Below are 15,025 nucleotides of genomic sequence, written 5' to 3'. Positions count from 1 at the left end.
CAGAGTATAAATGTGTATACTGAATAAAAGAGAGACATGGAGTCATACAAAAAAAGGCAAATTTTACAATGAGCTTTCAGGACATTTTGAAGGTTCTTTTCAGAGTTTTCTTTTCGAGCATTATCTAGGTTCAAAAATACGCCCATTGACATGAATGGAGGACATTAAATACGCCCATTGACAGGAATGGAGGACATTAACAAACATAAATATGTTCAGGTTGCTTCTGTAACCTCAGCTAGTTATCCTCTCACCCTGGCACTTCCACATTTGATTACCAAAGCGATTGTTTTCTCAGCTATAATACAATGCATACAGGATTTTTTTTTACATTGAAACATCTGTTATATTTGCCATGTTCAAATATTTGACCCCAATAACAAAATATGTATAATAACAATAACAAATTTTACCAACAATAAAAGCATTTGTTATAATTGTCAGAAAATCCCATTTCTCGCTATTCTTGATTGTGAGATTGAAAGAATTATGTGTCCAATGTACAACGGTCTATATACATAGTGATGAAAAAATACAGACATAACACAAGTGCTTAGGAAACACAAAGTTCATTTGTGAACGTTGTTGAGGCTATGATTGATAAATTAGACACTTCTTTTTGACAGATGCTTCTCTCATAATGCTGATTGGCTGGTGCAACACTGCCTCCCCATGGCCTAAAGTACACACTGCAGGTGTCTTTAAAAATTCACATCATAGTTGTTCTCAAAAGGGACAACTTGCTCTAGTCCTATTGCACAATTTATCTTCCAGCGATGGAGACATATACATTTAAATTTAAAAAGTCAGTGTTCTTATTTTCCGCAGAACAGTTGGCAAAACCTCTAACTACTGTACAATGTCACAATTTAAATAAATACTCTCCATAACAAAACGTTGATGAGTATATTAGCATTTATAAAACCGAAAAAACATCTCATAAGACTCAAAGGAACCACATGAATCAGCACCAAAATCTGGTGGCAGCTTTGGCTGAAAAAGTAAACACAAAAACAAATGCCAAACAATAGCAATCCAACAACAGCAGGTATTAAATAGTTGTATTAAAATTAGCTTTCAAATCCCAAAACCATTTTTTTAATGGGGCCCAGAAGCTATACATATATAGAGATATTTTGTATATGTGGATATTTTATAAAAAAAAACACATTTTCTTTCATTTAGTTTAAATAAAAATAGAAAACCACAGAAATAACTTGTCCATCTCAGTGTCTGTCACGCGAGTCCTGCCTCTCCTACTGTCATAATCTTTTCCCAGAGTGAAAGAGTACTTGGCAAATAATGGCCGCCACCCCCGAGTTGAGCACAGAGGAAATGGAGATGTCCAATAGTCTGCTTTCGTACAGCACAAACTCCGCCTTGTTCTCCTCCACTTTAGCCATGGCCAACAAACCTTTGGCTGCCCTGCACATCATATTTACGCTGGGCGGGTCCATCGGCGGGTGCACCATGTGCAGCAAACTGTGAGGGTTCTGCTGGTACTGTGCCATGCTCACACCGTCCTCCAAGAAGCCTACCAGATTACCCACGCTAGCTTTCTGCACGGCGATGGCGCGTGCTGCCGTGGGGTCTCCTTGCGCTAGGTGGGAGAGGACAGCCACCGCCATTTCCCTGTATACCTGCATCTTCCTCTGGCCCACGTAGCGGACCAAGACGGCGAAGAGCTTCTCCTGCCGGCTGAAGGGCGGCGTGGCCAGCAGGAGGTCCACGTTCCCATCCTGGATGCTCAGCTTGCACAGGCACTCCAGCACCAGCCTCTGGGGGGTAAGGGGGGAGTGGGGGGGCACCGACGGGAAGGGGTCCCGGGCTTCGGCCGAGGGGCACACCATCCAGTGGAGGAGGCCGTCCAGGATGGGGAGGCAGATGGTGTCCGGGTAGACGGAGAGATCCAGCTGGCCGGAGATGTTGGCCAGAGTGACCATGGCGTTTTCCCTAAGCGTGCTCAGACACTCCCACCACCACTCCTCTTTGCTACTCGAGAGCCCCTGCTCCTGCTGTTCCTCTCTCTGGTAGCTAGGGGGCAATCTGTTCCTCTCTGGGTGCTGGTGCTGGAGCAGGAGGAGCCTGCCCAGGAGGAGAACCAGAGCCGGGTGGCGCGACATGTCCGAGTCGTTCCCCGGGATGAAGGAGAGGCTCCGGACGATGTTGGAGACACAGAGGCAGCGCTTGGCCAGCGAGTCCTGCCAGGCGGAGGCGGTGGAGAGGGGCGCCTCATCCAGGCAGCGTGGCTCATCCTCCAGCAGGGTGATGTGGTCAGGCTCCCCGTCCGGATGCACCCTGAAGGGGTAGGAGGGCAGGGAGCGTGCAGGGTGGGCATGGGAGAGGGCGTCCACCCTAGCGCACAGAACATCATCAATAGTGGCGGTGATACGTTTCTTTCCCTCATCCATGTTGCCCTGCGGTGCGCTTTCTTTTCTCGTCTTTCCTTCCGCTCTGGCAGGTGCTTCGCTCCGCAGTTCAAAGTGTGTCTGGATGTGGGCGGTGGAGTCTCCCCCGCCAGCCTGCCAGTGCAGCAGCCCGCTGGTGAACTCGGTGACGTGACCCAGGTGCTCGGTCATGTCTTCAAGCAGGTCCTCTTTGTGGACAATCTTGATGGGCAGCTTGTCATGTTTGCTGGCTTGTTTGGGCCTTGGTCCCAGCTCTGTCACAGGCTGGTCCATAGACTCTGCTTTACTCTCTGTCCCCTTGTCAATTGCCTCTCCTGCTCCCTCTCCCTCTTGCTCTTTTTCTTTCTCTTTCTCTCCATCTTCTTCGGTTTCGTCCTCAGGCTCCTCTTTCTCCTCCTTCACCTCTGCTGACACTGGCTCTGCTGCGGCAGGTGGCGTTTCCTCCGTAACCCCTCGCGGTTGCTCCTCCCTCAGCTCTGCCCCTACGGCAGACTCGGGTTCTGATTGGATGTCGCAGTCGGTTTCTGGGTCAGGGGCGGGCTCCTTGTGCTGGCCAGGGGCAGGGCCCAGAAAGCTCTTCTGAGCCATGGTCCCCACCTCGTACTCTTCCAGGATCCCGAAGATCTCGATCAGACAGCGGCGGAAGTACTCCACGATCAGCTCCAGGAAGCCAGGCAGCTAGACGACAAACAAACATTATCATCAGTGTCACCAAGTTAATCATTAGGCAATCAGTCATGTGGTGCCAAGCTGGCTCAGATGGCCACTGCAGCTTTACAGGAAAGCTGAGATTAACTATCAGATCATTATCAGGAGATAGGATCTGTCATTGTAATCCCAATTTTTCCCCAATTAGTCTTGGATGTGTTGAAGACTTGAAGCCATACTAATGAGTTAGGATGGTCAAACAAATTGTCATCTGAAATGTTGCTCCCCATTCAATTTTATATGTCCTTCCTCCAATAGGAAAGGTTGACTTAAGCCCTATTCGGATGGGATTAGTTTTCAGGACGACATACATACATACATACATACATACATACATACTAACAAACAAACAAAAGGACTAGTAATTTAAATTATGCATTTTAATATTTAATAGTTACATTTATTCATGCGAATTCTTGAGCAAATTTAGATATAAACAAAAACTAACTTTGTAAATTACAATAAAATAAAATAAAACTAGAACGACCGCAACGCGGACTTATGCCTCCGCCATTAGTTCATTCTTGAGTCCAAATCGCCATTTGAGGCAAATTGGAAGAAATTCCGTCAGGGAGCTCCTGTGATGTTGCGTTACAGAGCTTGGAAATTGGGTGTGTGAGGTCACAGTGACCTTGAACTTTGACCACCAAAATGTAATCAGTTCATCCTTGAGTCCAAGTGGACGCTTGAGGCAAATTCGAAGAAATTCCATCAAGACATTCCTGAGATATCGCGTTAACACATTGAGTGCCACAGCGCTTCAGTAAAATTGTCTGGAGCCTGTGCCAGATTCACTTCCATTCAGTTGAAAACAGCTATAGAATTTTTTCTATTAGGGCTATATGGATAGGGCTGGACTCTAATGAAACATTGGACACTCCTGCTTCTTTCAAAGAAGAAATTTTGTTTCTAGACAGTTCCATTATGAAATGACAGCCTCTGAAAGAAGAGCACTTTCAAGGGTTTTCTGCTGTCTTTTTTTACTTTTCAAGATAAAGTCACTTTTATGAATACTTTTTGCACTCTAATTTCAAGCACATTCACTGACTCTGGCTAATGTTTTCTGATGTGGTGACATGGTGTAGTTCTGTGCAGCCTGCGTGCCCCACCCCCCTCTCCCCCCCTCTCCACCCCTGAGCTGCAGACTCCTCCCCACACGCACACAGTCTATTTCGCAGCCTCCGTTTTTCGCAGCCTCCGATCCCAGCGCGACAAGGAAATGGCAAACGGGACTGCGGGAAAGGGTTTGGCCGTTCGGCTTCGGGTGCTGCCTTTCTGGCGGGTGGTCGTGTGGAGAGACTATATGCAGACAGATAGACAGAGGCGGAGGAGCTCAGTTGTGGGCGCGGATCGCAGCCAACTGTCGGCTGCAGACAGAGCAATCTGTGTGGCTCTGGCTGCAGCATGCATCGGTGTCTCTCTGATCACGGCTTTCTCCGCTTTCTCCTGCACAAAGTAAAGGATCTGAGGTGGGTGGTGCAGCTGCTGTGTAGATTTTTAAGGTGGCGCCGTGTGATCCCTTGAAGGGATTCATGCTCACTGGCTGGGTACGACCTTAAACAGCAGAATTATGGAATAATATGAATTATGATTTTAGGACGTCCACAGACGTCCTTGGCACTTCTCGTTACTTTTTTTAGGACGTCCACAGACGTCCTTGGCACTCAATGTGTTAACAAGCTTGAAAATGGCATTCGAGAGGTCACAGTGACCTTGACCTTTGATAACCAAAATGGAATCAGTTCATCCTTGAGTCCAAGTCGATGTTTGAGCCAAATCAGAAGAAATTCTATCAAGCCGTTCTTGAGATATTGCGTTAACCAACTTGGGAATGGCGTTCGTGAGGTCATAGTGACCTTGAAGTTTGACCACCAAAATGGAATCAGTTCATCCTTGAGGCCAAGTTAATGTTTGAGGCAAATTTGATGAAATTCCATCAAGGCATTCCTGAGATATGGCGTTAACAAGCTTGAAAATGGCGTTGGAGAGGTCCCAGTGACCTTGACCTTTGATCTCCAAAATGTAATCCATTCATCCTTGCGCCCAAGTCGACGTTTGAGCCAAATTGGCAGAAATTCCATCAAGCCGTTCTTGGGATATCGCTTTAACGAACTTGGGAATGGCATTCGTGAGGTCACAGTGACCTTGACCTTTGACCACGAAAATCTAATCAGTTCATCCTTGAGTCCAAGTCGATGTTTGAGGCAAATTTGATGAAACTCCGTCAAGGCATTTCTGAGATGTTGCGCTAACAAGCTTGAAAATGGTGTTCGAGAGGTCACAGTGACCTTGGCCTTTGACCTTTGACCACCAAAATCTAATCAGTTCATCCTCGAGTCCAAGTCGATGTTTGAGGCAAATTTGATGAAATTCCGTCAAGGCATTCATGAGATATCGCGTTAACAAGCTGGAAAACGGCATTTGAGAGGTCACAGTGACCTTGACCTTTGACCATCAAAATCGAATCAGTTCATCCTTGAGTCCAAGTCGATGTTTGAGACAAGTTTGATTAAATTCCGTCAAGGCATTCCTGAGATATCGCGTTAACAAGCTTGAAAATGGCGTTGGAGAGGTCACAGTGACCTTGACCTTTGACCTTTGACCACCAAAATCTAATCAGATCATCCTTGAGTCTAAGTGGATGTTTAAGGCAAATTTGATGAAATTCCGTCAAGGCGTTCCTCAGATATCGCGTTAACGAACCTCGTACGGATGGACGTACGTCCGTATGGCCGTACGGACGGACAACCCGGATCCATAATGCCTCCGGCCTGGCTATCGCCGTCGGAGGCATAATAAAAATAAATTGCAATCTTAGCATTTGGCAATATACCACTGCCTCCGTGGCCCACTAGATGGCGCTCTGAGACCCACAAGTAGGCTGCAGCCCAGTGGTTGGGAATGGCTGATATAATGAGTGGTGTCAGGTGTAGTCATGGAAAGGCTAGGTTTCACCTGGGAGAGGTTAAAGGAGGCCACGGTGCTGTCATCGTACAGCAGGATGTTGATGGTGTCGAGAGCCCACGTGCTCTCTGCCAGCAGACCAGACTTCAGAGACATCATCACGCGCCAGGCCTCAGGGGTTCCTGGGTAGGAGGGGAGGGGTGACGGAGACAAGGAATGATGTGTGTTATGTGAATTATGTGTTTATGGATCCAGGAGGAAAATGAGCTCATTGTCCACATGATGAAAGTAATACTGAACAGAGTAGATCATTGTAATTTTCATCATAACATTCATCTGGTTGTGCTTCACAATTTGAGTTTAGCCATACAGCTGAGCTCGGGCAAGGATCTAATGTTTTTTGTTCGGAGCCCAAAGTAGCTGGTAAATCCCAGAATTTACCAGCAAAATATACTGTATATCCCTAACCTACAGTAGAATGAAGCAGGGCCTGTAAATGATGGCAGTTTACCTACCAAAGAGGCTCGTAAAACACACACACACACACACACACACACACACACACACGCATAAATATGTCTTTATGGTGGCTAGCGCTCATTTGTGATAGCCCCTGGCGTTTCGACCCACAAGTAGGCCGAGGTCATTTTTCAGTTTTTTACAGATTCTGAAACTGCAGACAGTAAGCTTTCAAATGATGCGTCACACATTGTAATCTGAAAAAATTTGCATTAGCTAAAGCACTCAGACCATGCCAGAGAGACCACAGTCCCTGGCAGCGGGAGGGGGAAACTCATGGCTACGATGTAAACAAAAGCCGAATAGCCAATGGAAACTCTGTATGCAAATACAAGAGTGAGCCTTTGTTCGCCTTGTTTCCAGGTACTAAAACAACTTGAGTTTTATTTAACAAGATTAACGTATTTAATGATGCTAAAACGTCTTCATTTTATATGGAATGGATAGTTCAAATAAGCTATGGTGTACTACTGTAAAAAATGAAAAAACAAATTTGTTCAAGAAATAGACTTTAGATCCCCCTAGTGGAAAACTGAAACACCCGAGTTGCGGTCCCTACCGACAGGAAGTGTCACATTTCTCCCTCTGCGTATAGCTATTATGTACTGTATGTTAAATCCCTATTCATAATCTTGACAGATGAAATAATGGGACTCATCTCTCACCAGTATCCTTGGAGGTGATCTTGCGCCGGGGCTTGAGAATGGGCATGGTGGCCTCCACTGATCCCAGCGGGTAGTTGAGGTCCCTCCTCAGGTTGGGAGGGAACTGGCCCAGTGGCCCGGGGCCCTGCGAGCCCAGCATGGCCATTCCCGGCTTAGGCATCTTCATGGGGGACATGAACAGCGCTTTGCTGGGTGACATCCGGGACTCCATGGAGCGCTGGAAGGGCCCCGGGCTGGGCACTCTGGGCAGCTGGTTGGCCATGGACGGGGAGTTGGAATAGGATGACGGGGGCTGGCGCGAAGACAGAGGTGGCATGGCGCCCGATGACGACATGTAGGGAGACTGACGGTGCCACTGGTCCTGCCCGGGCCTGCCGTCCAGGTCGTCTCTACCCATCGAGCCGTAGGGCGGCATCTGTGTGGGCGCCCCCTGTCGGTTGGGGTAGGGATAGCCTAAGTCTGTCCTGGATGGCCACATGTTTGGGCCGTCAGCGGCATGGTTGGGGGTGGGCCCTCCGCCCATCATGCTGTGCTGGCCCTGCCCCGAGGGCGCCATGCGGTCTCGAGGGTAGGGGTAGGGGAACTGTCCCTGGATGGGTCTGCGTTCGGGGCCTGAGTAGCCAGCGTAATGGTTGTACATGTCAGGCTGCTGGTTGGCATACTGCATGGTATACATGTCGCCCTCGTGTCTCTTGCTTGGGGGGCCATACATACCCTCCATGGGCCGTTTGTATCCCTGCTGAAGCAAAAGTATGAATGGTTAGGGTTACTTTGGGCTACACAAACACTGATGATGACATCATGTCACCATGATCAACTATCAGTTGCCTCAATTGACATCACTGATGACATCACTTATGACATCATCAGTGATTTATGACATCAGTGGGACAAAAATTTAAACAGAACAGAGATTGCCCACACGCTCCCTTTTACAATAAAAAGGATAATATATATATACTTTTAGTTGAGCTAAATTGTGTCACTGGAAAAACTATGAATTGTTCATTTGTCTTCATAAGTGTCTTATACCAGTTTCCTTCAGTACAAAGTGACTGAATACCCTTTTGTTTTTAGGACCACTGTATTTCCATCACAAAGGTCAAAATAAACATTAGTGAGTGCATGTAGGTTATCTGTCCCTTACCTGTTGCTGTGGGTACATCCCAGAGGGGTGCATCCCATATGGCATACCCGGGTACTGCTGGCTGTAGCCATCGTGTCTGCAGTAGGAGAGAGGAGAGATGAGGGATTTAGCACTCGCTCATGAAAAGAAGTGCCAGACACAGAGTGGCAAAGATGGACAAGACATAACTTATCTATCCCAGTCTTTCTTCAGTAGCACTTACACACACACACACACACACACACGTATACACGCACACACACACACACACACACACACACACACACACACGTATACACGCACACACACACACACACACACACACACACACACACACACACACACACACACATACACGCACGCACACACACACACACACACACACACACACACGCACGCACACACACACACGCATGCACGCACACGCGCACACACACACACACACACACACACACACACACACACACACACACACACACACACACACACACACACACACACACACATATACATACACAGGTGCTGACCTCTGCTGTGATGGGTATCTGTTGGGGGAGTACATGCTGCCCTCGCTGTTGGAAGGTCCCATGTTGTTCTGACTCCCGGGGGGACCCATGCTTCCCTCCATCCCCATCACATGGTCTGGTCTGGGGGAATCAAACAATACGCAAATCAAACACATTAGAGGTGTTCTGAGTCTATCTGATGTTTCTGTCCTCACACCAATTTGTTTTAATCATTCTTTTTCACCACCATGGTCAGACAAAATCTATCATGCCTGGAGTGAGAAGGGGCTGGTTTCCATTAGAGACCTGTACATAGATGGTAATTTTGCATCCTTTGATCTTCTGAGAAGGAAATTTTGCCCAACACACACTGGCTTAGATACCTACAAGTCAGACACTACGTTAGATCCAAGATTTGGGATTTTGAGGCTCTCCCAAGTGAACATGTTTTTTTTTATGTTTTGTTAAGCCCCCCTCACTCTAGGCATCTTATTTCCAGATTTGTGTGTCTGTTTGATGATCACATCAGGGTCCCCACTGAGAGGATTAGAGAGGCGTGGCAGGAGGAGCTTGGTGTTGATTTGTCTGAAATTATATGGGACAGGAGTCTGTCTTTGGTCCAACTCTGCTCGGTTAACAGCAGACACCAGCTGATCCAATTTCAAGTCACTCATCGTCTTCATTATTCCAAGGCCAGACTGCATAAGATCTATCCTTCCGTCTCGCCGCTATGTGACAGGTGTCAGGTGTTAGACGGTACACTATCCCATGCTTTTTGGTTTTGTCCTTTACTTTCCGGATTCTGGGCCAGGATATTTGATTGGTACTCTAAGGCCTTACAAAGTAGCCCTTCAGCCAGAGGCAGAACTCGCCATCTTCGGCTGCTCAGAATCCTCGCTGTTCTTCCCTATGGCTGTGCAGCAGTCCCTGACACGGGACGACTGTCGCCAAGAGACTTATTCTTAAGGAGTGGAAGTCCCCCTCTTCACCTTCCTACCAGCTGTGGCTGACGGACATGACTTCAGTTATACTTATGGAGAGACTCCGGTTTTTGAGGATTAATTCACTTAAGAAATTCTCTGAGGTCTGGGATGCGTTTCTGGCCTATTTGGACGAGGTTAGAGGTGACTGATGACTCGCCTGGCTGACTCTTTATGGACCCCTTGCGCGGGATCCCACGCACATATCTTGCAAGCACATTGACACTTTACATGGCTGCCATCACTATGCATGCTGAAAAGTTGATATATGTTTGTTTTTGTTTTTGTCTTTGTTTGAGCCTGTTGTTTTGTTCTGAAAATTGTAAAAAATATATATATATATATATATATATATATAAAAAAAAAACAAATAAGCAAGTTTTCATGCATGGATATACATAACTGCCATCCAACATCAGTTATTACAGATCCAATATTTTGGTCAAATTGTAAATACATGACAGCAATAACTATTATAACCATACACACCTTATTTAATGATGACTTTACACTGATGTGCAGGTATTCTTTGGAGACTTTTTAACTGATATGCGATGCAATTGTTGTAGCCTATTGTTGAATATGCGTTACCTGTATACATGTTTATGTGTGTGTTTGCAGTGGAATGGAATGGAGTGACAGCAGCTTTTCTTATGGTCCAAGACAAATGTCTCTATGGAGACCAGTAAATATAAATAAAATCCGTCAATCTATTTACCTTACACTACCCATGACAATTCTGTGTTCCACATGATAGGTAGGCGGATTAATTCAGGACACAGCAGTTATAGGATGCTAGTTATAAAATACTATGCATTATTGTTTATTATTATTCTATGTACTGTACATACATTCTGGAAAACTGTCAGAGGACCGAAATAAATTATAACTACTACTACTACTACTACTACTACTACTATTACTACGACTACGCTATCCACTTGTTGTGGCTCCTCTGCCTACCTCCTGTCATAGCCTGGCCCATATGGATACTGGGAGCGCTGGCCCATGCCCATGGCTGCTGGAGGCCGACCGTACATATCCTGCATGCCGCCGCTGGGCATCTGGCCTGGCATGTAGGGGTCAGCTCCTGCCACTGTGGAGGATGAAAGCACAGGAGGTCAATGCATCTCAGAGTATCCTGGACGATAGTGATTGTACAGTATGTGGACGATGTGAACATAACGCAGGGCTATTCAACTAAATTGTTCAGGGGACCACATTGTCAGAAACCTAAGGGGCCGGGGGCCGGACCATTCCCCGAGCTATTAATCCCATTATATATACACTTGACACAACGCGCCACTACAATTTTCAAAACTTGTATTTCACTACATTGCATTTAAAAGTGCTTAATTTCTGTGCAACAAAAGCTGTGTTAAAGCCCCAAAAGTAAACACATTTGAAACTAATCTAAATTAGTCTAAAGCTAATCTAATCGGGGTGTGTGAATGGGTGAATGTTAGCACATTGTAAAGCGCTTAGGATAAAAGCGCTATATAAATGCAGTCCATTTACAATTTTTTTACCATTTACCAACACATGTCAGCCATTTGAAATATAATTTGGTCAATTCTGACCTCTCTTAGCTACACCACAGCATTGCAAACATTTATAGTGCATCAGGAAAAAGAAAACAACTGTAAACATTCTTTCTTGTTTAGAACCTAGCACAGTATTAAATACTGAGTATCTCATGAAAAACTATTAATATTGTGTTTAGCTACGTCTCACAGCATTGTAACATTGTAGTGTAGCAAGAAAGGAAAACTACTGTAAACATTTTAACCACATTTCTTGTTTAGAACCTAGCTAGCTACAGCACACATCTCCTGAAAAACCATTTATAATGCATATTTCTTGATTAGCTACATCACAGCACCATCTCCTGAAAAACATTAATATTGCACCTTTCTTGTGGCTACATCACAGCATCTCGTGAAAAACATTAATATTGCACCTTTCTTGTGGCTGACTTGTTAGCTCACTTTAGCTCAACATGTAACAGGAACATAACCATGCCCTTAACATGCAGAAGATTTTTAGTCTCCAGTGATACAGATATTTGATGAGTAATACCTTACTCCAGCCACCAGGTGGCTGCATTCCTCCATGAATAACCCCGTTTTCATGATGAGGCCTATTGTTCTGAAGCTGTCGGCTGTTGTTATGCAGCTAACATCCACCATATTAATCATTCAGACTCCATTCTCCCCAGCCTTCAGAGGAGCCGCCATCCTTTCTAAGATTGCTTGTTTGTTCTCAAAAGTAAACCACACAACTTGGTCAAAACAGGTGCTTCTCAGCAAGGTGGGAAGGATGAAAGTTTGAAGTGAAAAGGATGAAAAGGATGAACAAAGTTAGGATGAGATGAAGGCTAAGCTACAAGAACATAAGAAAAGGTGTTGCACTTCCATAACGGGATGTGTGGTGTAACACACAGCACTGATCTCCTTGCATAGCCCCAGTAGTAAAACACACACGATTCTGTCGTGATCTGAGATGACACGGTCATTACAGTCAATTAGACCACCTAGATAGACGACAGAACAATGAGTGCTCTAGACAAAAGAACCATGCAAGTTTCAGATGAAGTTTTCAGTTTATCTAAAGACTGGGAGTTTGAGCATATTTTTTGTAGTACAGAAGAAATGTGAACATGTGATAAGAAATGCTTTGTTTCACTCCAAAATGAGGTATCGATCATTTGAAAACTGTGACGCCTACTTGTGCAAAAGGATTACTGGACTGAAAAAAGAAAGACACATTGTATTGCGCTGAGTTTGGCAAGATTTCTATTTTTGACAATTGAAAAATAAACGCCCCCCCCTTCCCCCTGATGTAGACGTAAAGCACTGGAATTAAATACTTCTTATTTTCCATATCCTATACAGTATTTTGGCCAATTTCATAGGACAATGACAATATAAATTGGCGCCAGTCTAAACAGATACTGTGCTTCTGTACTATTGCAATGTATGTATATGATGTATGTAACCTATGTTGTGTGTAGATATATAGATAGTATATGACTGTGATGCTGCTGCTAGGTAAAGTCCTTTGAGATATGTTTGTGATAAGGGCCTATACACATAACTGAACCGAACAGAACCTCATGGAAATGTGTTTCTGATGGATTTTATGGTTGATTACGGTTACAAGAGAGAAAGGGTTTCGAATTCTCCCAAATTTGGGCTTGGGGCTAGCGTTTGGGTCAAAGGTTGTCACAGCGGGCGCCCACTCACTCTTCCTCATCCCGGCGAAGGGGTCCTTGGCATCGTACTGCATCCTCATCATCATGTCAGGCATGCCGACGCCCTGCTGGTAGGAAGCTGAGGGGGGCAGGGAGGCACCGCGCTTCTGGAAGGCCGGGTCGCTGACCTCTGAGAAGGGGTCCTGTACGCTCACACTGGTCCTAGACCAGGCAAGGATGTGGGGGATGAAGGAAGGAACAAAGGTGAGTGAGAGTGGTACAGTCCACGGATTGGACAAACTTGAAAATGGGGGTGGGCGGGGGGCATTTACTGAATTTTATCATTCAACATTACTTAGATATGAAGAATTCAGTCTGTAAAGATACAGTATTACCTTTCAGTCAACTAAGGACTCAAACCAATTTCCCTTAAAAAGTACCTTAATTTGTTTTCCTTTTGTGCCATCAGTCATTTGTAAAAGTAGGTTTAAAATTGACATCTTTTTGTAATAAAATTCTTAATACATTGCATATATATTACGTTACGACATAGGGTATAGGCATAGGGTATATAATAGCATGTGGCCATAGAAGTAGAGGCTAGTAGAAGTAGTGGTGGTAGTAGTAGTACCACTAGTCATAGTTGTAGTAATAGTAGTAGTAGAAGTAGAGGTGGGAGCAGCAGTAATTGTAATATTGATAGTAGCAGTAGTAATAGCAGTAGATCCCAAATGGTAGACATTTTGGGATCAATGTTGAATATACAATATTATGGGTTATTTAATAGAATTTGTGTGCCTTAGAGTAGTAGGCCACAGTGGTGGTGGTAAAAGAAATACTGCAATACTACTAGCAGTAGTAGTAACAGTAGTAGTAGTAGTGGTGGTACAATGTCCATGTACTGTAGTAGGCTACCTGTTGGGTGGCAGTGGTGTGACTTGGCCCAGAGGAGTGGTGGCAGGGGTGGGTGGTTTCAGGTCCCCTGCTGCCTCTGCTGTGGAGCTGCTGCCTGAAGACTGGGGGGTCTGGGGGCCTTGGAGAGAGCCCCCTGAATTAGCTGGTGGACAGGGAGGGAGAGAGCGAGAGTGAGAGAGAGACAGACAGACAGACAGACAGACAGACAGACAGACAGACAGACAGAGAGGCATTGCTTGATTGTGGCTACATCTCGACCTGGATTCACACACTGTAAAAAGCGTAACACATTCAGACCGCAGGGCTCCCTCCTGTCTCCAGATAGGATCGTGAAGGTGGTTTAGTTAAGTTAGAGGCTTTAGCCTCAGCAGGGTTCTGTATTAGGGAGATAACTTTGGATTTAAGGCCAAAGCACTCACAGTGATGCCCCACACGAGAACTGAGCTTATACCAAGCGGGTAGCCTCCCTCCACGAAAGCAGAGGGAGACAGGGAACAGAGGGACTGCTAGAGAAGGGCCAGAGGAAGGAGAGACGATGGAAAAGGAGGCAGGAAGAGAAGACAGAGAGAGAGAGAGCGAGAGAGAGAGAGCGAGAGAGAGAGAGAGAGAGAGAGCGAGAGAGAGCGAGAGAGAGAGAGCGAGAGAGAGAGAGAGAGAGAGAGCGAGAGAGAGAGAGCGAGAGAGAGAGAGAGAGAGAGAGGTTCCTCTGAGGGAATTGCACACTTGGGCGATCGCAGCACAGCGCTTTACTGTATTTGGAAGCTGTTTAAAGATGGTTTAGCTTTTTTCTTTTTTGAGTGTGCCATGAACTTGGTGAGGGGTTCGTGCGGAGTGCTGAGCTGGATGGCACACATGTATTTAAAGCAAGAATAGGCTATATGTGAGTGCATTTGTGTAAGTACATTATGTGCAAGCTTATGCTTCTGGCTTCAGGAAGTTCAGAGCGCGCCCCTCTGTGCATGTGACCGTGCCCCCCCCCACCAAAAACATCCATTCACACAGAGACTCTAAGGCTACGTTCACACAGCCATCCTTAGTGCTTGAATCTGACTTGTTGCTCACATCAGATTTTTTTGTGTGGCTGTTCACACAGACTTTTTA

The 15,025-nt window shown here is 45.7% G+C and overlaps 1 protein-coding gene across 1 annotated transcript in view; it reads right to left on the bottom strand.

The window, feature by feature from the left end:
* The window catches only part of arid1b (AT-rich interactive domain 1B), a gene marked incomplete at its 5' end in the record, with an annotated part of 339,999 nt that continues 324,974 nt past the window's right edge, over nucleotides 1–15,025 (bottom strand). The window contains 8 exons of the mRNA XM_083633665.1: nucleotides 1–3,086; nucleotides 6,072–6,202; nucleotides 7,205–7,943; nucleotides 8,352–8,427; nucleotides 8,858–8,977; nucleotides 10,780–10,912; nucleotides 13,062–13,231; nucleotides 13,925–14,066. Coding sequence (XP_083489791.1) covers nucleotides 1,263–3,086; nucleotides 6,072–6,202; nucleotides 7,205–7,943; nucleotides 8,352–8,427; nucleotides 8,858–8,977; nucleotides 10,780–10,912; nucleotides 13,062–13,231; nucleotides 13,925–14,066 — 3,335 coding nt within the window. The 3' untranslated portion in view covers nucleotides 1–1,262. The remainder of the gene's footprint in view (nucleotides 3,087–6,071; nucleotides 6,203–7,204; nucleotides 7,944–8,351; nucleotides 8,428–8,857; nucleotides 8,978–10,779; nucleotides 10,913–13,061; nucleotides 13,232–13,924; nucleotides 14,067–15,025) is intronic.

Source organism: Poromitra crassiceps (assembly GCF_964638095.1).
Source record: "Poromitra crassiceps genome assembly, chromosome: 3".
Taxonomy (NCBI): Eukaryota; Metazoa; Chordata; class Actinopteri; order Beryciformes; family Melamphaidae; genus Poromitra; species Poromitra crassiceps.
The sequence above is the reverse complement of the archived record's forward strand: the minus strand, read 5'-3'. Positions and strand labels throughout refer to the sequence as shown.